Source organism: Gymnoscopelus braueri (genome assembly GCF_963280865.1).
Source record: "Gymnoscopelus braueri genome assembly, chromosome: 2".
NCBI lineage: Eukaryota > Metazoa > Chordata > Actinopteri > Myctophiformes > Myctophidae > Gymnoscopelus > Gymnoscopelus braueri.
In genome coordinates this window covers 54,910,762-54,934,540 of record NC_137604.1, presented here as the reverse complement: position 1 = coordinate 54,934,540, position 23,779 = coordinate 54,910,762, and the positions used below count along the sequence as shown (strand labels likewise).

Below are 23,779 nucleotides of genomic sequence, written 5' to 3'. Positions count from 1 at the left end.
TATATTTAATTAACATATTAATTGTATATATTTTCTTAAATTTACAAATAGAGCTACACCTTTTTAAATCATGTTCACAGGTATTCATATTATATACCATATCATATAATACTATATAATACCATATCATATAATACTATAATAGGTAGTGATTACCATATAATATAAACCATGACTGACGTCATATAAAGTGGCCTCCAAGCACTCTGATAATGGGTACTGCACTAGTAATAATCAACAAAAGAGCACACAACACACGTTGTTTTTCACTGCATGTTTATTGTTTTGTTGTTTATTGTGTCTCATTACAGTAACAGCAGTAGCCATCCATCAGGTTAATTAAAACTTAAAAGCTTTTATTTTCAAGTGATATTTTTCATGTGTCTGAAGGAACTTTTAAAAACACGGAGCACCTTATTCATTGTATTTCTGCTTCTAGATGAAATACTCCAGACACTTGTTCCTTTCCTCATCCAGCTCTTGTGTCTCAATCTCAAATTTCTTCATCGCAATGAAGTATTGCACGAAAGGCTCTCCGAGGGCACTGCGGATGACGTGGTTCTCTGCTAAGGCCTCCAGGGCGTCATCCAGCTTCAGAGGGATGGCATACTGTCTCTGCTGACTGGATGCCTTGTTTAAAACGCCCTCGACGGTGAGGTTACGTCTAATACCATCGAGACCCGCGGCCACGGTGGCAGCCAACACCACGTATGGGTTTGCCATGGCCGAGCCCAGCTTGTTGTCAATGTGCATCTCCCGCCCGCCGTGGCATTTCACGTTGAAGGAGGTGCTGTTTTCGTTGAAGCCGCAGGTGGCGTGCAGCATGGTGAGTTTCGGGTCTTTGACCGCCTTGGCCATGTGACTGCGGCAGCCGAGGCCCGGGGACATCAGACAGCTCAGGGCGGCAGAATGAGTAAAGAGACCGGCGAGCCACTTGAAGCCGATTTCCGACAACTCGCCTTCCTTGTCCCGACTGTGGAACAGACTCCGCCTCCCGTTGGCGTCCCACAGACTGTGGGACAGCACGCCGGCGTTGTACAGGCCGTCGTCGGTGAAGAAGCTTGCGATGTAGCTGTATTTGCGAGCCATCTCTTTGATGCCCGTGCGGAAGGTGAAGGCGCTGTCGGCGGCCGCGATCCCAAACTCCGGCCTCAGGTTGATCTCCATTTGACCGGGGCTGCTGCCCGAGGAGAAGCTGTCCACGTCCGCTCCCATGCAGTACATGCCGTCCACCAGCTGCTGGAAGAAAGGCTGGTCGTGGTTGCTGAGCAGGGTGGTGGCGGGGAACATGAGGGTCTTGGGGCCGATGCGGTCCGGCGCCCCGAGGATGCAGCATTCGTAGGTGAAGGAGGAGTGCAAGGAGAAGCCCAGGCTCTGAAGCTGGCCCAAGAGCTGCTTGGCGATAAGACGGGGTGACGTCCGTAGCGGGTTCCCACCCACCGTACAGGGATCGCAGATGACCCGGGCGGTCTGCTCGGCCCAGGGTAGGATCCTGAAGGTCGACAGGTCAGGGATCAGCAGCACGTCGCTGCTGAAATTGGCAGCGTTGGCATTGTCCACCTCATTGCTCTTGGGGCTCAAGGTCAGCTCCAAGTAGCTTCTTGGCATTGGCACGCCATATACTGCTTTCTCCTGTGGATGCACATCGATTAAACATTAAAGTCACTTCCCCCCACTTACAGCCTCCATACTGTACCTCCCTCCTCTACTTCCACTGAAAATTATTGTCTTGAGAGAAAAATAGCTTTTTCATCTGGCTCTTTTGTTTACCCAGCACAGCAGTATTTCTTCATTATGTGTGATCATAGGGACTCAGGGATGTTTGTTTCTTCTGTTTGTCTTGGTGTTTTATTTCTGATCTTTAGCTGTGTGTAATGTTTGTGATCTGAAGTTTTAAACTTATCAGCACTAAATGATTTAGAATTATAGATGGATGGATGGATGGATGCATGGATAGATAGATAAAATAGATAGATAGATAGATAGATAGATAGATAGATAGATAGATAGATAGATAGATAGATAGATAGATAGATACTATATATAGATAGATAGATAGATACAGTAGATAGATAGATAGATAGATAGATAGATAGATAGATAGATAGATAGATAGATACATATAATAGATACAGTAGATAGATAAATAGAATGATCTTCTTTCATTAACCCCCTGAGGGAAACTGTATGTGAGATGATTACGTGAAAGAAGCGGACAGGCACGGTCTTAGACCTGGACACCCCGTGGAGATCTGTGGCCTCGAAGCGGACAAAGCTGATACTTTCTCTGGCAATGTGCTGCTTGATTTGCTCCATGGCCGAAATTAAACTCTGAGTTCCAGAGAGTTCAATGGTTCCTTTGCCGCCGTCTGTGAAAAATAACAGATTCATAATTAGTGTCTATAAAATGTATAGAGCATGAAAGTCATCATCCAGAACATTACTTAATATCCCCTTTAGAAGAAAACAGAACCCCAAAACAATTAACCAGAGGTTCTTATTAATTGCTGCACTATGTGACTTTCCTCATCTACCCCGGATTTGAACCCGGTTTCCTGCGCAAGTGCTGACATTGAGCTAATAGAGCCTGCCTGTTTGCTCAGGGGATAAATTGAATCTTGACCCTCAGGTCAAAATTTATGTCAGATCCTGTGTCTAGGTGAGACATGACCTTTGACACGATCTAAATGTCTCGATAGAAGAGCAGGGAGACAAAATACAACCACCCCAATTGTATAAGTTATATTGCATTAACATACTCTACCATACAGATTGGACAAAATACAAAAACAAATACAAAAAAATTATACATAGTGCTGCTTAAGTTCATTACTTAAAGGTAGGGTAAGTGATATTTTATGGTATTTTTTTTGTTAAAAAGGTTAAAGTACTATATTCTGATAGTAATCATTGCTTCAGAGCGTTTGTTCGGTCACAAGGGTCTCTATAGAGGTATTTAACACTTATTTTAACCAAAGTAACTCACTTACCCTAACTTTAATTTAAAATATTGTGAGTCCAATCACTAAAAGTATTGGTCCGGTCAAAGGACCATGTGTTGATTTGTGTTCTTGATTGTAATTGTAGTACACTGAATTGAATACCAAATGAATTATTTGACATTTAATTCCATCAAAGGTATACAACTAACCTGTATGAGAAGTCCCAGTCTGTCCCCAATTCACTCTGCTCTCGTGTGTGGGTGACCTAACTCCAGATTGCTTATTTGTGGGCACATCAGACCTGAATGAGCTGGATGCATCCATGCTGGGTGCAGTCTGAATGGACATGCTATCCCTGGACGAGCCCCCCCTTCTAGAACTGCTAGAGTGGGGTTTGAACGTCGAGAACGTCCTCGGCTGGTTTCCTTCCTCTTGTCGTCCATGTGGGCCACCAGTACTGCCATGTGGGCCACTGGTACTGCCATGTGGGCCACTGGTACTGCCATGTGGGCCACCACTGGTGCTCATGCCATGTGGGCCACCACTGGTGCTCATGCCAGGTGGGCCACCACTGGTGCTACCATGTGGGCCACCACTGGTGCTGCCATGCAGGTACGTGTAAGGACCCCCTGGCCTTCCTTCGTCTTTGCCCCGCACGCCACTCAGGGAACTCTCCTGCAGGATCGTCTTGAGCTCCTCCATGGTCTGTTTGGAGACGTCCATGTCGCCATAGGAGGCCCTGCTTTTAGAAGAAGACACGTTCCTCATCCATTCCTGCCTGATCGGGGCTTCCTCTGCCATGGGATAGTCCCTCTCCGGTGCAACGTAGGGCCTCTGAGAAGGAGGGCTGATGGAGATGGTGGTGGGCGTGTCTGGGGGTCTGGGTGGGCTGGTGTAGGGATGGATGATGGATGGCCCTCCGCTGTCCCAGTCTGTGGGAGCCACATATTTACCAGTGACCCTCACGCCCTTCTTTTTGCCCACACTCATGCGTGTGCCATCTATTTGGTCTCTTTGTTTAACATGGCTGTCCTGGTAAAGATGCAGACATTGAACATAATGCACATGATTATGCACGTCAGCATAGAATAATAATATAAGAATACTACAAACAAACTTGGATTTAAACAGTAACATAAAATAAAAAATAAAAAGTATGTTTTTGTATCCTGGTGAATAAAAGGACAAACAGTCAAACAAACAAACAAACACAAATAATTATAATAATTAAGAAAATAAATCAACAGTGGAATTGTTACCTTTGCTACCTTCAGGGTGAAATCTTCAGAGTCATGCATTTTCTTTTCACTCTTAAATGATCAATTGATTTGAAATTTGATAGCCCACATGTGAAGACAGAGTGTGCACGAGCACATTAATTTTATAGACAATTAGCACAATGGTAACGAAGTAGAAAATTCTCTGCCCACGCCGATGGGTGTCCCGTTGGAAACTATACCCAATGACCACTGAAATGACCACTGATGGACACTGAGCCTCTTCTGGTTTCAGCCAATGGGTCTATGAATATACAAACAATTCAATATGCCTTTGTCTCCACTGCGAACCGGGGTTGAAGGGGGAAAACGCCCGGCTCAGCAGTTCTGATTGTGGATCCAGCCTCCACTCTCATGCTATTCCAGAAAGACACCAATGCTATGTAGGCTATGTCTTCTGGAACAATGAGATCAACACACACACACACACACACACACACACACACACACACACACACACACACACACACACACACACACACACACACACACACACACACACACACACACACACACACACACACACACACTGTTATTTCTCTAGCATGCGTACATGAACAATGCATTGCTATCTGAAAGTAATTCATTCCAAAGTGACTTAAATTGTTAAATTGTCCAACATACAGTAACTTAAGCTATTTTTAAATCAGACTTATAGTAGGCTAGTACACATTAACATCTTTCTTTTTAAAACATTATTCATTACTACTATGAATAATGATAATAATAACAATAACAACAACAAGACAAAAATAATAATAATAATAATAATATTATTGTTAGGCTACCAATAATAATAATAATAATTATTATTATTATAGCCTATCGTTGTAGTTATTATCATATTACTGTAAGTCGCTTTGGATAAAAGCGTCTGCTAAATGACTGTAATGTAATGTAATGTATAGTAACGTGGTAGCCAACAACAACTCACTCCCCAGCTGAAAGAAAGAAACTGGGGGGGGGGTTTAAAACTTAAACGCTTCGTGATCATGGTCATTGGTCTATTATTATGGGCCTGGTTCCAGTTCTGATTGCATTGCATGGCGCAGGAGCCCAAGTTGTGTAGACTGACTACTTGCGCAGCACGAGCGGTGATGTCCGAGAACACATCCATTCAGGGTGGGGTTTCAGCACAGTGTCGGCGTCCAGTGTTGCCATGTCCGCTTATTATAAGCGACTTTGGGCTTGTTTTTCTGTAAAGTTGCTTGTAATTATTGGTTAGTTGCGGGTTGCGTTTTTTTTTGGGCTTGTTTCTAAAGTGTGGTTGTTTGGGCTTTGTTCCTAATGTTGTTTAAACCAGTGGTCAAGTGTCAAGGTCCCCCACATTAATATGTATTTGTCTGCTGGCCGGACCCCCGTCTGAAAATATTTTATGCCAGGGATTTGTGTTGTTGATTGATTGAATACTGTATTAGAAGTTAGGGTTAGGTTTAGAGCCCTTAAAATGTTTAGTTTTTTTAAATCCTCATTTTCCACATTTTGTCAAGATTTTTTTTTTAAATAGCAGATCTACAAGCCCACAACGCGTCACATCGCAACGCGTTGTGAGCTTGTAGATCGGCTATTTCCAAATAGCCAACGCATATAGGTATAAGTGCTCATGTGACCTAAGTTGCTTCTTTGGGGCTTGCCTTGTTTTCATATAGACCTGGTTTGCTTGTTCCTCTCACACAACCTGGCAACACTGTCTGCGTTGCGTCTAGGCAGACAGAGTCTCCAGAAGACAGACTGTATGGTGCAGCAGAAGCAGAACCATTTAATTCTTGGACTTTCTTTTTAGTGGACCGGCTGTATGATTAAGCTACAATCTTCAATGAGTAAGCATATTCCAGTAAGTATTTATTTGCAAGCATCGCGTTGCCATTTTGTTGCCAATTCTGTTGCCTCTTCTTTGTTTCAATTTTGTATCCGTTTGTCGTTTCCTCGGTGAAAGCAAACCACGGCCCCGTCGCCACAAGCTTAGACATTTTTTTTGGTTCTTTTGGACATTTAATCGCCTATATTTTACATTGATTTCTCTTTAGCCTGTCATGGTTTTGCAGATGTTTATTTAGTGGTACTTAAATCAGTGGAGATTCGTCTTGTTAAAACGTGCGGAGCTTTATATTATAGTGTTGTTTTATTGCAGTTGTTTTAGCGGATGCGCAGCCTCCTCCTCCGATATTTTTTTGCCATTCGACATTTTTCCTCGGATAAAATCGACGCATTTTTGTTTGAATTGTATCCCGTGCGCGATGGTCAGCCTCCATGTGCATGTGAACCCGCACGATCTGCCGTCCACTTTAACGAGGCGGTACCTTTGACGGTATAGCCGGCGATGTGTAGTTTATTTCTAAGGGACTGTCTGGGTCTGTGCAGGCAGGCCGCTTATTACTAGGTTATAGCAGCGATGCATGGCGCCCAGGCTATGTCTCTATGCACACAAAGAACCTCTAACACTAATCACATTTCTATACCAGGGACATCATTCAGACTTTCAGTTTATTTGTGCCGTTTTGGTGCACACAAATACAGCCTATAGGCTATTATATATATAGGATATTGTTTTTAATCACTTGATTGTTCCGCATTGGTCGTTTGTATTCAGAAGAAAGGTTGTTTTACCATCCGGAAAATCTCAGATTAACAATGCATAGCTCAAGAGCTTAGACAGTAAAATCCCCCAGTGTTCGTTTTTACAGAAACAGGATTTGACCGTTGGTTGGTAGACAGTATTTGGAGCATAAATCAGGCTGGGGGGGCGTTGAGGGAGGGGGGGGGCATTTCCAGTTAGTGATCTTGCAAGGAATTGCACGTGTCATGTCGGTAAAACGGATAGAAATTGCAATTAAATGACATTAATCGTGCCCTTTTGTCGGTCAGTCAGCCTTAAAGTGCAAATCCATGGACATGTATGAAATCGCATTTGTAGCCATAGGCCTCATGATGATGACTCCGGGCTCGAGAGAGAGAGAGCTGTGACCTAGATGTAAGAAATGGCACATCATTCCTACTGTACCATGGCAACCATGCCACAACCTGCATGATGAATGTCCCCCTTCAATTTGTTATTTTCTTTCTTTATTTCTGTATTTCCTTCTCTCTTTCTATCTTCCTTTTTATCCTTTTCTTTCTTTCTAGCAATTTAGCTTGTGACAGATAAATGTTATTTGGTGGATTGTTTAGTGCAGTGGTTCTCAAACTTTTTCATGTCAAGGACCCCCAAATTGATAAATATTTGGCTGCGGACCCCCATCTGAAAATATGTTGTGCCAGGGACCTCCAGAACCAAGGATTTGGGTTGAAAATGTTCACTAATGTTCGAGACTTTTGAAAAATAGCAGATCTACAAGCTCATAGCGCGGCACTCGGTGCCACACTATGAGCTTGTATATCTGCTATTTTTGAATAGCCAAAGTATAAAAAGTTAAAGTGGTTAAAATTATTGTGATGCTACATTAACTTATTTTGCTGGGGACCCCCTAGGATTTGATTGATTGATTGAATACTTTATTAACAGTTTGCAAAAAAAAGTCACAGTGCCACAGATTTATACAAAATAATGCTAAAAGGATAACCCAATAAGCCCAGGGCTTGTTTCCATTGATGTCAATGTCTTTACCCATGAAGCAAAGTATAATGCCCTTACATGTTAATGTGATTCTGATTATGTATGGGTCAAGTTTTTACACTCTCAAATCAACACTGAGGATTTAGCCGTGGAGCAGGAGTCAGGACTTCTGTATAAGAGTGTGTGCGTTTCCCCACTGTGTGTGTCTAAAAGCCACCTCCGTGTCCCTTTGTGTCCTGCAGCAGTTCTGTGGTGTTCTTGGTCACTCATTTATGGAGTTTCTGAAGGGCAGTGGGGACTACTGCCAGGCACAGCACGCCGCCGGCGCCTATGCAGACGAGTGAACCACTTGAACTCGCCGCCGTCGCCCCCAACGCACTTGAGCCACAGGAGGGTACCCCCGCACGTTGGCAGGAACGGGAACCACCTCCCAGAACCAGCAAGAACACGGCCTGGATGGGGTAACTCCACCTGCTGCACACTGCCCTCGTTGGCTTCCGCCTGGCCAGAATCAAGGTGGAACCTGCCTTGTTTATTTTTGTTTGGTTCATTCCGAAGGAGAGAGAGGGGTTTGATTCGTGATTGTTCGCCAACTGCCCCCCCCCAGTATACCTTTTGCCTGTTGTTAACAGCCTTCCTTTTTTGGCACCGCCAATCTCATAAGAAGACCAGGAGGATTTTGTTTCTTGGGGGACACTCTCACTTGACATTTTGGTTTGAATCAACTTCGGTGTTCAACTAAGTGTTTACGTTCATATTTGTGTGGAGGATATTGTGTGGGCTTTTTTCTCCCCCCCCAATTCGTTGTCACAATGGCTCGTATGAACAGACCAGCTCCAGTGGAAATCACCTACAAAAATATGAGGTTCCTCATCACCCATAATCCCACCAATGCCACTCTGAATAAATTCATTGAGGTGAGCCTCATTATGGTTGCTAATTGATTTAAACACACAAACCCTCGCGTCCCGATTCGGGGGGGAACATTCGGCGAAAATAGCTGATCTACAAGCTAACAACAACGTGTCGCACCGCGCTGTGAGCTTGTAGATCAGCTATTTTCACAGAAGGTATTTAGTGTAGAGTGAAAACACGAGGGGGCCTAGTATAGAGAGCCCTTGGGAACCCGGTCAACTAAGTATTTACTATTAACTAATTAGGTTTTAAATGCTATGATTACATTAAATACTAATGTATGTTTTAATGCTAAATGGACGAGTTGGAGTTATTTCTACATTCTAGAACTCAAATTGTAAATGCAGTCAAATTGGTAATGAAACAGAAAAGGTGGTGAAATAAAGAATACAGAATTAATGGGATAGCAGAAAATAATGTCATCTAAACCCTAAGTAGAACAACGATCCCCCCTGAGTTCAGAAATAAGTGTATTGTATTCCAGTGTACTTTAACCACTTGAGCCCTAGCATCCATATTCATTAGCCATTCATTAGCCAGGGGGAACATTAGCCAAAACATAGCAGATCTACAAGCCCACAAACGTTGCAATGTCGGAACATGTTGCTTCTTTTGGTGCAGAGGGGAAAAAGTGGTCCAATACGTACCATGCCAACCAGTGTTGATTTCGTCGACTAAAACTATGACGAAAAATGTTCGTCGACTACCTTTTTTCACTGACGAAAACTAAATAAAAACTAAGCTACGATGACTAAAACTAAGACTAAATATATTGAATTTTTTTGTCAACAAATAAAAGCTGGACTAAAATGTTAGTGAGGGACTAGTGGAGAAGAGATCCAGTAGAACTAAAAGACAAGTCATTTTATGTTTGGTTGCGCTGGGGTGTTGTGCTCTGAAAATAGTAGATCTACAAGCTCACAACGCGTCACGCTGTGTTGTGAGCTTGTAGATCGGCTATTTTCAGCATGCAACCAAGTGTAAAATCAGCCATTACGACGCCATCAAGGCACCGCCAAAATACATTTCAGTCGACTAAATCAACTGCAGATTTAGTCGACTATAATCTTATGGTATTTAGTCAACTAAAACTAGACAAAAACTAAAACATTTCAAATGACTAAAATACGACTGAAACTAAATGGAATTTTATTTTAAAAGTCTATGACTAAAGCTAAATCAAAATTTGCTGTCATAATCAACACAGATGCCAACTCATGCAGGTCCGTTTTGACTAAATCTAGAGGGTTAGAGTGGTTAAGTTCTTCCTTCGGGAGGATCAATAAACATTGTCTTTATGAAAAGCCTCTCTCATTTTACAGGAGCTGAAGAAGTATGGCGTCACCACCGTGGTGAGAGTATGTGAGGCCACTTATGATGCAACCCTGGTGGGGAAAGAGGGGATCCAAGTTCTGGTGAGTTTTAGAGATGAAGAGCAAAGTCCCAGGACGGCACTTCACAACAATAATATAATGTCATAATATTCAGTGGTGGAAAGTAACTAAGTACTTTTCAATACTTTTACTTCTACTCCACTACATCTCAGAGGAAAATATTGTACTTTTACTCCACTACAATTATTTGAAAACTTTAGTTACTAGTTACTTTGCAGATATAAATTATTACATTGTAAAGCATACATTAACCACTTTAGTCCTATTTTATACTGCTATTTTCAAACATTTAAGTACTTTTACTTTACTTTAAGTACATTTTGATAGCAATACTTTTGTACTTTTACTCAAGTAAATTTTGAACACCAGACTTTTACTTGTAACAGAGTACTTCTACATTGCAGTATTGATACTTTTACTTAAGTAAAACATTTGAGTACTTTTTCCACCACTGATAATATTACATGACTATTTCAGGCAAGTCAATAAGTAAGTAACCCTATTTCAGGCAAGATATTCAAGCATTCTTTTAGCGTGCTATCAGTGACATGTCAGATGTCAGGTCTGGTATGCTGAGGATGTCCTGGACTTTGTTTACAGCATCATTGTAATAGGATTAAGCACCTGATATTAGTTAAGAGTAACAAAGCACATTGTTCACATATTCCTGATAAGTTTAAAGACTAAAAGCAATCTTTGAACCTGGCTGGATAACTCAACGCGGGTGCCCCTTTCTACAGTGTGTGTGTGTGTGTGTGTGTGTGTGTGTGTGTGTGTGTGTGTGTGTGTGTGTGTGTGTGTGTGTGTGTGTGTGTGTGTGTGTGTGTGTGTGTGTGTGTGTGTGTGTGAATGTGTGTGAATGTGCGTGTGTGTTTCATAAGCATTAACTGTGTGACGATCAAGGAACACAGTGTGAACGGGGGCTAAAACAAACCCAACCCCTCTGGCACGTTTCCCTGTAGCCTCCTCTGTAGGTTACTGACATCTTTTGTTTTGGTTTCCAAGAATCGGGGCCAGATTAAATCACTTCCTTCTTCTTTTTCTCTCCACCAGGATTGGCCATTTGACGATGGTGCTCCTCCCTCCAACCAGATTGTCGATGATTGGTTGAACCTGCTCAAACTGAAGTTTAGGGAGGAGCCTGGCTGCTGCGTTGCTGTCCACTGTGTAGCAGGACTGGGGAGGTGAGGTCCTCACGTGTTTTATGGCAAAATGTGTTCATTGTGATGCAAATTAATATTTTGAGTTCTTTCTTTTTTTCTCCCACGATTTTGTAACCCATTTTCTCACCCAGTGCCAAATGTAATCCTGGGTGCTACACTCCCTCTGCCAGCCTAGGGAGAGAAATATACTTAAAGTACCGAAAGTAAAAGTACCAGTAAAAGTACCAAAATGAAAATAGCAGATCTACAAGCTCACGTTGTGAGCTTGTCACGTTGTGAGCTTGTTGATCGGCTATTTTCAAATATATGTATATGTGATGTATATGTGATGTATTTACAGTTACAGTATGTATACAATAGGGCTAAAGTGGTTCATGTATGTTTTATAACATCATAATAATAATAATTTATCTGCAAAGTAACTAGTAACTAAAGTTTTCAAATAATTGTAGTGGAGTACAATATTTGCCTCTGAGATGTAGTGGAGTAGAAGTAAAAGTATTGAAATTGGAAATACTTTAGTAAAGTAAAAGTACCTCAAAATTGTACTTAAGTTCAGTACTTGAGTAAATGTACTTAGTTACTTAACATCACTGCAATGTGATGCATTGTGAGCTTGTAGATAGGCAAATTGTTTTTGCTATTCATTGTATGCCAAAGTATATATAGGGCTTAAGTGGTTAAACCCATTACTTAATAGGTAATGTATTTGTGTTCTGTTTCTAGAGCTCCTGTTCTGGTTGCTCTCGCCATGATAGAATGTGGAATGAAGTATGAAGATGCTGTCCAGTTCATTCGACAGTAAGTTCACACAGTCACACCACCGAGACCCTTTGGACACTTTAGATAACCTTTTATTTAATGAGAGCAGCGTTTCTTCTTCAAAAACACTGGAAAAAGGAAGGGACCATTAAACAGTATTTTATATCTATGTTAATTGGAGAAACTGAAACGGAAATTGCCTAATGTAGCGATGATAACAATAATATACTTAACTTATCAAGCACTTTTCCAAACCAGTGTTGCAAATGATATAGGACAGCAAGCAACATAATGTCATGTCGTGCCTTGAGGTTAAAGTGCTCGCCCAGAGATTGGGATTTCGGAGTTCGATTCCCCCGGCCGGGTCATACCAAAGACTCTGAAAATGGGACCCAATGCCTCCCTGCTTGGCACTCAGCATCAAGGGTTGGATTGGGGGTAAGTCCCTGCGACATACTAATGTCATGTTCAGGGGGTGTACTTGTACATCAAGCTACCTCACGCTACGAAAACAGGAGATAGGCTCCTGCCCTATGAGCCTCATTGCTCGGCCAGGCTTACTTACTTACATAATCTCATGCTGTATGACATACTTAATAAATTGTCTCTTATTTCTCAAGACATTTTTGGAAGTAGAATACTTTAGACTTCACAGATAAATATTAGGGAACTGAAACTGAGACGTATCGATGCTTTCGTTAGTCGTGTGTAACATTAAATGTCTGTTGAACGGGACTGAATGTTGACATTGTCAAACAGGAAGCGTCGTGGAGCCTTCAACAGCAAGCAGCTTTTCTACCTGGAGAAATATCGTCCAAAGATGCGTTTGCGCTTCAAAGATTCCAATGGCCATCGCAATAACTGCTGCATCCAGTAGAGCCAACCTCAGCTCCATGCCAACACAGCCGTTACAACAGAAAAAGTTCTATTTAATCTCGTAAGCTTATTACCTGGCAGGCTTGTTTTTCTTAGTCATTGTGTTGAAAGTATTTACATTGGAGATCCATTGCTTGGTAAATCATGTTTTACCTCCCCTCTCTAGTTTCAAATTCCAAGTGTCAAAAAAACCCTGTGTAGATCACAATCCAAGTGTGTTCTCTCGATGTGCCCCGTAGAATTGGGGGGAAAGAGCAGCGTTAGTGAGTCGTGTATTGTTGTGTCAAGATGTTGGTTTATCCCGTTTGTGACCGCACCCCAAAGACACGAAAATAAGGAACGCCAGGTTCAAAGTGGTTAAGCTTAATTTATCCTCCATTGCACGACAGTGTCGCTCGGCGACAAGATCGTTTGTTGTTGTCAAGCGACATTGCCGTATACTACCAGTGTAAATTAGGCTTTACATTGCCTGAGAATGTGTGGGGGGGAAAAAAAGAACCAGTTTTCTTCTTTTTCTTTTTAACTTGAACAATTATGTATCCCGTAAAATTTTAAGACCACGTTCAAGACAGACTAGAAAGAGGTATGCCTTCCTTCAAATCAATTGGTTCATCCATAAATGCCTTACAATCGAGATGGAACAAGGCAGTTGGGTGGATTAAACCTCCACTATAGCATTTGGAAAAGGTGTTTCATTTTTCTACTTGAAACAAAACAAAAAAATGGTTGCCTTTGTCTTGTGCAGGAAGTCTTTACACACACTTATGCCCTTTCAGTGACTATTTTTTAATATGAAAAGCTTAATTGTTGCAATATGTTAATTGAAAGTCTGGGAACTTGTAATTTCATTTCCTTTCTCTATCAAACCTTTGTTTACTAATTAACTGCCATGTCCAAAATGTGATGTTTCTTTTTTTTTTCTTTTTTCTTTTGCTTCAAACTGGACTTCCAACGTCTGCGATATTTTGTATGCCTTTTTATTTGATGTCCGTAACTTAATACTTGGATACTTGATGATTTATGTATTTGAAAATGTGTATTATTATTAGGTTGGCTATTTATACTATCAATGGATGTGTGTTTTAGTACCGTGAGCAACAAAATTGTATCTGTTCACCTACTTGTGAGAGTACATTAAAATGATACACTGAAAAGAGAAAAAAACTCAAATACAAGTGGTCCTGAGTGATTATTCGAACATGTTGCCGTCAGATGCTATAGCTTTGATGTCTACATGCTAACTGTTTTCATAGCACTCTATTTACTCAACCACTCAAGCCTGATATATAGTATACTTAGTCGTGCCAAAAATAGCCGATGTGCATGCTCACAGCGCATCAGCATTAAATTATCGGCAGTCACTCTGGATAAGAGCATTTTCTGAGTAATCAACTGACTGCTGTAGAATCATAGCTTAAATGTATTTTTTGTCCAAATGCATATGAATAATCTTTCATAAAACAATAATTTTGAAGCTTTTGTATGCTTAGGTGTCTCAATTTTGATTCTGAAAGCAAAATTATAATACAAACATATCAAGATGTTTATTAAGCTACATCTTATAAGCAAGTAGCTACACAAGTAAATATTCTATAAAGTATGTACATTAGACATGTCACACCTTGAGGTGCGTGTGCATGGGTCCTACCTCTGAATATTATATCCATGCGTGATCAGTTGTTACTGCCAATAGTGACATAACCAGAATCTGTCTGGAACTGTATAGGTTACAGTCAAGTACAGAAACAGAGCAGGTTCTTGTGCGTTTCTATTGGAAAGCATGGGAATCCAATTCAGCACATATCCTAGTTAAACAGTCCCAGAATACACACAAACTCAAAATAACCTGTGGAAAGGGTCTCATGTGTTTATCAGAGATGGGTTACAGCCAATTTCAACCAAATGTAAGATCCTTTGGTAATAAATGGAGGGAAAATGGCACATTCAGTGTTCAATAAAGCAGTGTAGAAGTCTACTGTTAATGTTGTTAATGTCACACAGGATAATGCTATTTTAATTTGATACAGACTGGCGCCCCCTTGTGGGCACATTTTAATGTGAATACAATTAAATCACATCAAATTATAGGAGTACATCATAGCCCACTTGAATAGGATGGAAGGTGCTCAGGTTGTGAGGGCAAGCTGTACCTAGTACCCTGTTACTTGACTTTAAAATACATTTTGAAAGTCAATTACCCACGGGAGAACATGTTGTCTCATTCTGACCCAGGCCCTTTGACGTGGACAAGCTATTACCCCACTGCCGGTACGCTTTGCAGGGCACCCTAGGATTTTGGTAATCCATACAGTGCCTTAAAACATTTTTATATGCTGAACATTCAGGTAGAACATAGGATCACACTTTTTGTTTGCCTGCGAGTTTGGCCTTTCTTCCTGCTCCTGCAGAAACCATAGAAGAGTAGCCTACATCAGGTGAAACATGTCTCCTCTTCTTGACCACATCATCACAGAGTTTGACGCCCAATTTACTTCCCTGTGAGTCATCTCCTCAACCCTGCTTGGGCTAGTTCCCTCTGTCTAGTGCCAGGAAGGTGTGAAAGCAGACATCTTCATTGGAAATTAATAAAGCTGGTCTGCCATCACCAGAGATGACTGAACAGGAGCAGACGTCACAGGAAGAAAGAATGGCCAATCTTTCTCAAGAAGTGTGATCTTCTGGAGGTGGGAATGTTCACAGGTTTCTCAATTACAATGTCTGTGACGATGACAGGCCCCAGAGGGCACTTCACTTAGGATACAATTTTTGTTTTTGATTATACAGTGTGTGCATGCATGTGTGTGTGTGTGTGTGTGTGTGTGTGTGTGTGTGTGTGTGTGTGTGTGTGTGTGTGTGTGTGTGTGTGTGTGTGTGTGTGTGTGTGTGTGTGTGTGTGTGTGTGTGTGTGTGTGTGTGTGTGTGTGTGTGAGGGTGGGTTGTGGCCCTAAGCAACCCCATGCTTATAAGACTGCTTAAGACATCAACTGATGCACTTGGACACATCATCAGTGTTGTTACCTGGAGTCACTGGGTGTTTCGGGTCTTGCAACAGACACCCTCCTCCAGGCGACCCGACCGAGGCTGATCAGACCGCGGCCTGTGTCCAAGTGGCATGCTACTGCCCCCATTGTCTGTTGAGGGGAGTTAGAGACAGTGCTAATTAGGGGGTTGGGGTTAGCCTGGCACTCGACTACACAGATCCATGCATGCTACATTTACAACCTGCAACATGTATGGATCCACGCCATTGGTCCAACCAATGCCAGGCCAGGAAAGATGAGATGTTGCAGCAGGTGCTGGCGACACTAGGAGGCTCTAGGCACTGTGGTTTGGCTCCCGGCTCCTCCCTTGTCTGACCAGAAAATCATACATTTATTTACTTTTTTGAGCAGAGTGGGGGGAACTGACTGACTGGGATCAAATTGTTTTCTGCTTTGTTTGCTGCTGATGATTATTCATTAAGAATGGCACACAAAAAGTTGTGCATTCTACAGCATGCATACTGTATTTACTGTAGGCTGTAAGGACTTTTAGAACAATATTTTGTAATTCCTGATTCTTTCAGGTGTAGAGATATTAGGCCTACCTGAAAATCATAGATTCCATATGAATATGAAGTGGCTTTGTAAAAACATGGTATCAAATAGTTTCCCCTGTTATTAAGCAATCATTTTGTTGTAGGCTATTTGTAGGCATTTTACAGTATTAATAGATCACAAGTAACTTTAAAAAAAATACTTAGATATTTCTGCCTTTAACAAGGCCTAAAGAGCCTATAAAACCCTGCTGATTCACAATACAAGCCTATTTTCACATATTTTTGTGGTTGCTTTAGGGTGTAGGGGTCCTACCTGTAGACAATCTGTGCAAATATGATATAAATCCAACAGTTGGTGGAAAACGGTGCAGGGTAAACTTGGCACTCCTGACATTTCTGCACTTTCTTGGTGCAGAATAAACAAGGTCAGGTTTTGTTCTACCCATGACCAAAATCACAAGTGAATGTTGCTTAGAAAATTTAACTTTTTTCTATGTCCGCCTCTATTAAGGCCTTATATTATATAAAAGGCTGCTGATTCACAATAGAACTAAATATTGACACTCTGGTTGCTTTAGGATGTAGGGACAACCTGTAGACCATTTGTACAAGTATGATGTAAAAACAACCAGCAGGTAAAAAATGACAAAGGATTGACAGGGAACTCCCTCTTTCAGCATAGGCGTTTTTTGCCTACTGTATGTGGTAAGTCACTTCATGAATCAATTTCATGACCTTTGCCGTAAAAGCAAAACCTGTGACAATCCATTTCATGAAGGGGACATCCTAAAGATATGAAAATGTCAGGTTATGTCAGGTTTTGTTCTACTTCGGGTAGGGTAAAGTCAACTTTTGGGCTTTAGGTTCCTGCACTATATACCCGCTCTAAACCAGATCAGAAAACTGCAAAAGAAGTTGATCCCAGTCTACTCACTGATATCCAATCTTCCCATTTTTCTTCCCCTCTCACCAATCAGTGAGGAGGATACTTCGCTTTTTCAATATACTTTATTGCATTATTCAGGGTTTACAAAATATAGGCATTTGCATTACAAGATAATAAACATTGAATTACAAATGTTTTAAAGGGTCAGTAAGTGCCATGGCCTTAACCTTTTTTTGTCTGGAGTCAAGTGTCCTTAGGTCTTTTCAGTTCAGTTGTTATTTGTCTGAACACTACCTCTCCAGAGATGGACTCCTGCATGACATGGCACAACGAGTGTTCCATAGTTGATTGACCACAGTGCACACGACAGTCCAAATGAACTCCTGATCCATGCCAGACATTTTTTTCATTAAACACCCCATACATTACAGATTACATTACAAATTAATGATCTTTGCTGTCTGCTGCTCTAACCTGTGCTTTTGGCCTGCACTGGCACCTTCTGACCAGTAGGGCGGGCAAATGAGTCAATCATTCTATGTTCAATACACTGAATATACCCTACTGCTTATCTATCAATGTAAAATGTATATATATATATATATATATATATATATATATATATATATATAGATATAGATATAGATATAGATATATATAGATATATAGATATATAGATATATAGATATATATATATACCAAAGAAAAGAGAGTAAACATTTTCAGGATTAAAAAGAACAGTGTTGTAAAACGTATCTATAGATTATGCCCATAATGATCTGAGTGAAAGATTCAGAAAGCTATGAAGATGGATTTTCTCATTTGAAGTCAGAGGTTGGTAATGGTTGGTACTGGACTTTGGACCTCCTGTAACGGTAGATCACCAATCCACACACCAGGACACAGCCAACAATGAAGACCACGTTCATACTCAGGTTGATGCTTGGACCAGAAGCTAAACAGAAAATGGAAAATAACAGGAAAAAACATACTATATTATTAATTAGATTCGAGAACTTGAATTTTCCAAAGGACCACAATGAAAACAAGTTCTCATAAAATGTCTATAAATTATGTTTATGCACATGCCTTTTGTTTATTAAGATGTCAGTCAGTCAGTCAGTCAGTTAGTCGAAAACTAATCGCTGTCATTCAAAGCAAGTCTGACGTCACTGCCGCTAGAGGGCACTATCCCCCTGGGTCGAGGCGTTATTGTTTGTGTTGAAATCCCCACTAGGGGAATCTTAGATCATGTCATATAAGAACTGTGTTCCAAAAAAAAATATTTTGCCCGGGCGTTTCTGTCAGGGGGGTTGCTCTGCATCATTTATTCATTCATATTTGATCAGTGTTGCAATGCTGAATTGGAACGTGGTTGCACTCCTGACCTACACTACAGGTCACACAAGGATAAGGATAATTCCTTTTAACAGGTCGTTCATGAAAGTCCTTGCGGTCTTGTTTCCAATGAGAACCTGTGAGCAATTGGGGTTAAGAGTCTTGCTCAGGGACAAATTTCATATCATCGGCACATATGCTGGGATAGCCTGGAATCGAACCTGGGGCAACCAGGGCCAGCTGGTTCCCTAGGCGGGCTCACTAACCACTCAGCTATGGCCGCCCCACACAATGGACAATTGATATGCATCTAGGCTCATTCCTATGTTACCACCAGGTGTGAGTCGGGAGCCTCATACTGACCACGCCCCCCAAAGAGTAACATTCCCATTCTCTCAGAAAGAAAGTTTTTTTTGGGGTGTGTGTGCCAGAATCAAAGTGGCATGCATGGCAAGAGAGAGAGAGAGACATACAGAGAGACAGAGAGACAAAGAGAGAGAGAGAGAGAGAGAGAGAGAGAGAGAGAGAGAGAGAGAGAGAGAGAGAGAGAGAGAGAGAGAGAGAGAGACCTTCCAACAAAAAAAACAATCAAATACTGCCATGGTGATTTGCATATCAAAAATGCAACGAACTAGTAAATGAACATGAATGGCCGTGGCTGCATATCAGTGAGGTGAGTGAGGGGAAGGGTGAAGGGTGAAGGGTCTTATATGGGCCTTATATGGGTCCCAAAACAGTTTTACAGAGAAATGGTCAAATAAAAAGAGTCTCCTGCGAAAACGGGAGGGTTGGCAGGCAATGGGCATGCCTTAAAAGTCTTAAAAACTACACTTCCGGGTCTGAAATCACTGTCCCTACAGCAGTCACGTTCATGGGAAATGTAGTCTTTGGGTCGTTTGACTCGTTTCTAGCGTTTACTGTGTTACTCTTTGGGTAAATTTGTACATTTCCACCTTCAGTCAATGCTTCATATCCATATGAGTAAAATCGCCCAGATGATTTGTTTATTTCTCGTACACAGTTCTTAAATGAGGTGATCTAAGATTCCCTTATGGGGATTTAGCGCCCTCTAGCGGCAGTGACGTCAGGACTTTGGTGCTCTATTCACACATGCTTATTGTTGATGCATGCATGTAACCAACCCACCCGCGCGCACACATACTGTACACACACACACACACACACACACACACACACACACACACACACACACACACACACACACACAATGTATACTGACAAGGATTTTCAAAATGTGTTTTACCTGGGCTGTCAGCAGTTCTGATCAGGCGCAAAGGTCCCTGGGAAATGGAGTGCAGAGCAGTTTGAGCAACAGCATCTCTTCTTTGGCGCTGAATCCCTGATTTGGAGTTCATGCATCCTTGAGAGCACCTGGTTCCAGGACTCCCCGTCTCACACAGGATGACTAAGCAAGCGATGTAAACCTATATGGACACAGAGACCTTGTTCTATTCATCATATAATAAAAATGATGTAAACCTATATAGACACAGATACCTTGTTCTATTCATAGCAGTGGTGGACAAGTACAGTTTTTAGGTACTTTTTTTGGGGCGGTGTAGCCGCCCCTATAAGTGGGGTTGGGACACCTCATTAGCTGTATTGTGATTGGCTCATTAGTACACCCCTAGCTGTACTGTGATTGGCTGACTCTATTGGCTGACTCTATTCAGCACTGTGATTGGCTAGCGAGACACATGATGACATTAATAACCTATAAATAGGATTATGCACTTCCAAAAATCCATTTTTTTGGGAAGTGAGCTTCCATCACTATGATGACCACTGTGATGACCACACCGCCCACTTCACACTGGGTGTGATTTTTGGGCGGTGTAGCCGCCCCTATAAATGGGGTTGGGACACCTCATTCTCTGTACTGTGATTGGCTCATTAGTACACCCCTAGCTGTACTGTGATTGGCTGACTCTATTGGCTGACTCTATTCAGCACTGTGATTGGCTAGCGAGACACATGATGACATTAATAACCTATAAATAGGACTATGCACTTCCAAAAATCCATTTTTTTTAAAGTGAGCTTCCATCACTGTGATGACCACTGTGATGACCACACCGCCCACTTCACACTGGGTGTGATTTTTATTTTAACTTTACTTACATTTCCATTTTTATTTGTTTACATTTTATACTTCACTACATCTCAAAGACAAATATTTAACATTTTACTCCACTACAATTATTTGAGAATTTTAGATACTAGTTACTTTGGAGATTTAGATTATTATTACAAAACATGCATTAACCACTTAAGCCTGTTTTAAAATGTGGCTATTTGAGAATAGCCAACATTTTGAAAAACATTTTGAAAAACATGCCAATCATTTGGTAATTTTACTCAAGTATTTTTTTTTGTGCAGGACTTTTACATGTACTTTTACATTTGGTATTGCTACTTTTTACTAACAATTGAGTACTTCTTTCACCACTGACTATAAGTGATGTAAACCTATGGACACAGAGACCTTGTTCTATTCATCACATAATAGACAGACGTGTTGCTCCCACAACTAAGAAAGTAAAACATATGCTATGTCACATCATTTCCTCACCTCCGTTTTGCCTGTACAGTCGCATAAACTACTCCTACTGAAAAACATGTTTTAGTCAAAGCCTAGCTAGCTAGCTGCTTAACTGAAATGGAAACATAAAAATATATTTTGAAGATATTGTAAACTACATTTTCATCATCAATACATTGTGATTCATGATTCATGAAAAGCAAATGACAGCTGCTTTTTTCTCACCTACCGGATGGAATTACAGACAGCATTATCGGAAGATTGTAGAAGAGATAGTGTGGTAGAGAGACTAGACGTTGGGACAGAGAGATTACTTTATGAGTTTAACTTTACCTCCTCATGAGATCCAATGAATTCAAAAGCCTCCATTCCAAATCTGAACTGGGACTTGGACCCGTGGTAGATTTGCACTGTGTTGTCTCTTACACACCTAATAATCAAATAATAAAAGACAATAGTAGTTTGTTAATTGTATTAACTACTGGCTTATATAAAATGACAGAAAGTGAATAATCAGTGCTGATCTGTAGTTAGTGTGAGAGTTTGCGCTGTCATAGTGCGTTGCCTTGCACTTGGCACAATTATGTCACTGATGACAGTACACCTGTTTTTGTGGCCTGTAATGCTGTGGGAACACACAAGCCTGGTTTATACATGGTTGCATCACACCGGTGTGCAACTAAGTATAAATCATGCTTGACTAGAACTAGGTGATATGGTGGGTGATAAATTACCCATTTTCAATGATGGTGTAGGCAATGCGAGAGTTTGGGTTGTCATATGGTGTGGCCTTGCAGGACTCCACAAAGAGCTCTGTATTGGGGATGTCAGTGGTCGCCTCAATCTCCATGTAGATCATCTGTTTGAGGTACACCTCCACTGGATATGTGCTGCCATGCTTCTGCTGCCTGAAACGCTCGCTCTCAAAGAATTCAAATTGAAACCCGAAGGTACCAAATCCTTTCTCTGTAAATGCATATGGGTTTTTGTGCCGGAATCCCAGCGTCAGGTTGTAACGTTTGGGATAGACACATGAAAACGTAATCTCAACGTCATTTTTCCTGGTAATAATTTCAGTGGGGTCGGCAGATGTGATCTCATTCTTGAAGATAAGGTTGTCGCCATCCTCCTGAGTGTAAGAGATTACAATAGAATAATGTCAAGAAGCGTGGTATATTTATATATGTTTTGAATTTAAATTGTAGCACTGCAAAAGGCAGAAAGCCTAAGATTTCAAAGCTTCGATTTGCGTACGGTCCTCCCCAGAATCATTAACATGTTCTATATCTGTTGTTCCACATTCAGACTATTTTCACTATTTTACTGTTACCAAATCTTTCACAAATTTGGAAAAGTGTTATCATTCATCACAGACAGTATTACATGTATATGTATTGTATCACACTATTTAAAAAAGTTACTAATATCTGGAGCAAAACACACATTTTATTGTTATGGTTGGGTGTGTATTGTTTATTCAATTAATTGATTGGCAAAAATAAATAATGCAAATGATTTTCTTGGAGGGAGGGTCCCCTGAATCAACAAAATCATACCTCTAACATGGTTCCACAGGTGTTGAGGGACATGACAGCCACCAGGTGGGTGTGATTGGAGTGTGTCGTCAGGTTGCAGGCAGGATCATTGAAGTCTTTCAGGTGTAAGTGGGCCTCATTGCGTCGGATGACATAGGACTTCTCCACTGCCACTATTATTGTGGTGTCATTGCAGTCAACAATGGTGTCTGGAAAGTGACACATTTAACACTTATTCCTGTACAGTTATGCCATTATAATGTCATGTCAATGTGGTGGGGAATAGATGGGAAATTACGTGACCGTCACATGATTTGAACTTGTGAATCAAGTGAGAAGTGTGGCTATATAGACTTATGCAATGTATGAAGAAATAAAAAATGCACCTGGGGATGCAAACCCTACCCTCAAGAACACCTACAGTATTGTTTTATATTTCTCTCCGTTCCCTAACATATGTCCGATTATGTAACTTTGATCTTTTTGACCGAAAGGTTAATGAGCATTTCTACCAAAATTCATGAAAATCTGTAAATTTTTTTCAAATTATTTTGCAGACAGACAGACAGACAGACAGACAGACAGACAGACAGACAGACAGACACATAACCCATTACAATACCCTGCCACACTTAAATGTGTGACAGGGTATGAAATAGAGAGAGAGATCAGAGAGTAAAGCAGAAAGGGAGGGAAGGAAGGAAGCAAGGAGGGAGGGAATAGAAAAAGGAAGATCCCCTTTGAACTACACTATAAACTGAATATGGTATAACTGAGTGAATGAGAGAAAGTAGTGTGTAAAAACACTTGCTTTCTTCGAGTGGTACTTCCTCCCCATGCAGATGTCAAATGCTTACTACATGCAGTAACAGCCTCCTCCTTGTCCTCTAGAGTCATACACCTTCCACATGCTTTATTTGTGTCTCCTTTCCTGAGCTCTCTCTCTCTCTCTCTCTCTCTCTCTCTCTCTCTCTCTCTCTCTCTCTCTCTCTCTCTCTCTCTCTCTCTCTCTCTCTCTCTGTCTCCCATTGCTTTAA

General features: G+C 41.2%; 4 protein-coding genes across 4 annotated transcripts; 2 read left to right on the top strand and 2 right to left on the bottom strand.

Annotated features, from left to right (window-relative positions):
- Window positions 1–326: 326 nt before the first annotated feature.
- Window positions 327–4,240, bottom strand: lgsn (lengsin, lens protein with glutamine synthetase domain; the record flags this gene model as incomplete). The annotated part of the gene is made up of 4 exons (XM_080443854.1): window positions 327–1,632; window positions 2,203–2,400; window positions 3,186–3,974; window positions 4,202–4,240. 4 exons carry the CDS (start codon window positions 4,238–4,240, stop codon window positions 436–438), a joined length of 2,223 nt encoding a protein of 740 aa, XP_080299980.1. The 3' UTR covers window positions 327–435.
- Window positions 4,241–6,014: 1,774 nt separating this feature from the next.
- On the top strand, window positions 6,015–8,116 carry LOC308103844 (uncharacterized protein; the record flags this gene model as incomplete). The annotated part of the gene is made up of 2 exons (XM_080454033.1): window positions 6,015–6,053; window positions 8,015–8,116. 2 exons carry the CDS (start codon window positions 6,015–6,017, stop codon window positions 8,114–8,116), a joined length of 141 nt encoding a protein of 46 aa, XP_080310159.1.
- A 438-nt stretch (window positions 8,117–8,554) lies between these two features.
- Window positions 8,555–13,368, top strand: ptp4a1 (protein tyrosine phosphatase 4A1). The gene is made up of 5 exons (XM_080454018.1): window positions 8,555–8,689; window positions 10,010–10,102; window positions 11,135–11,265; window positions 11,971–12,045; window positions 12,766–13,368. The coding sequence occupies exons 1-5, from the start codon at window positions 8,585–8,587 to the stop codon at window positions 12,881–12,883; spliced, it is 522 nt and encodes a 173-aa protein (XP_080310144.1). The 5' UTR covers window positions 8,555–8,584; the 3' UTR covers window positions 12,884–13,368.
- A 4,756-nt stretch (window positions 13,369–18,124) lies between these two features.
- Window positions 18,125–23,639, bottom strand: LOC308096421 (CUB and zona pellucida-like domain-containing protein 1; the record flags this gene model as incomplete). Its single annotated transcript, XM_080443843.1, has 6 exons — window positions 18,125–18,261; window positions 19,909–20,089; window positions 21,541–21,637; window positions 21,942–22,336; window positions 22,764–22,951; window positions 23,600–23,639. 6 exons carry the CDS (start codon window positions 23,637–23,639, stop codon window positions 18,125–18,127), a joined length of 1,038 nt encoding a protein of 345 aa, XP_080299969.1.
- Window positions 23,640–23,779: the final 140 nt, after the last annotated feature.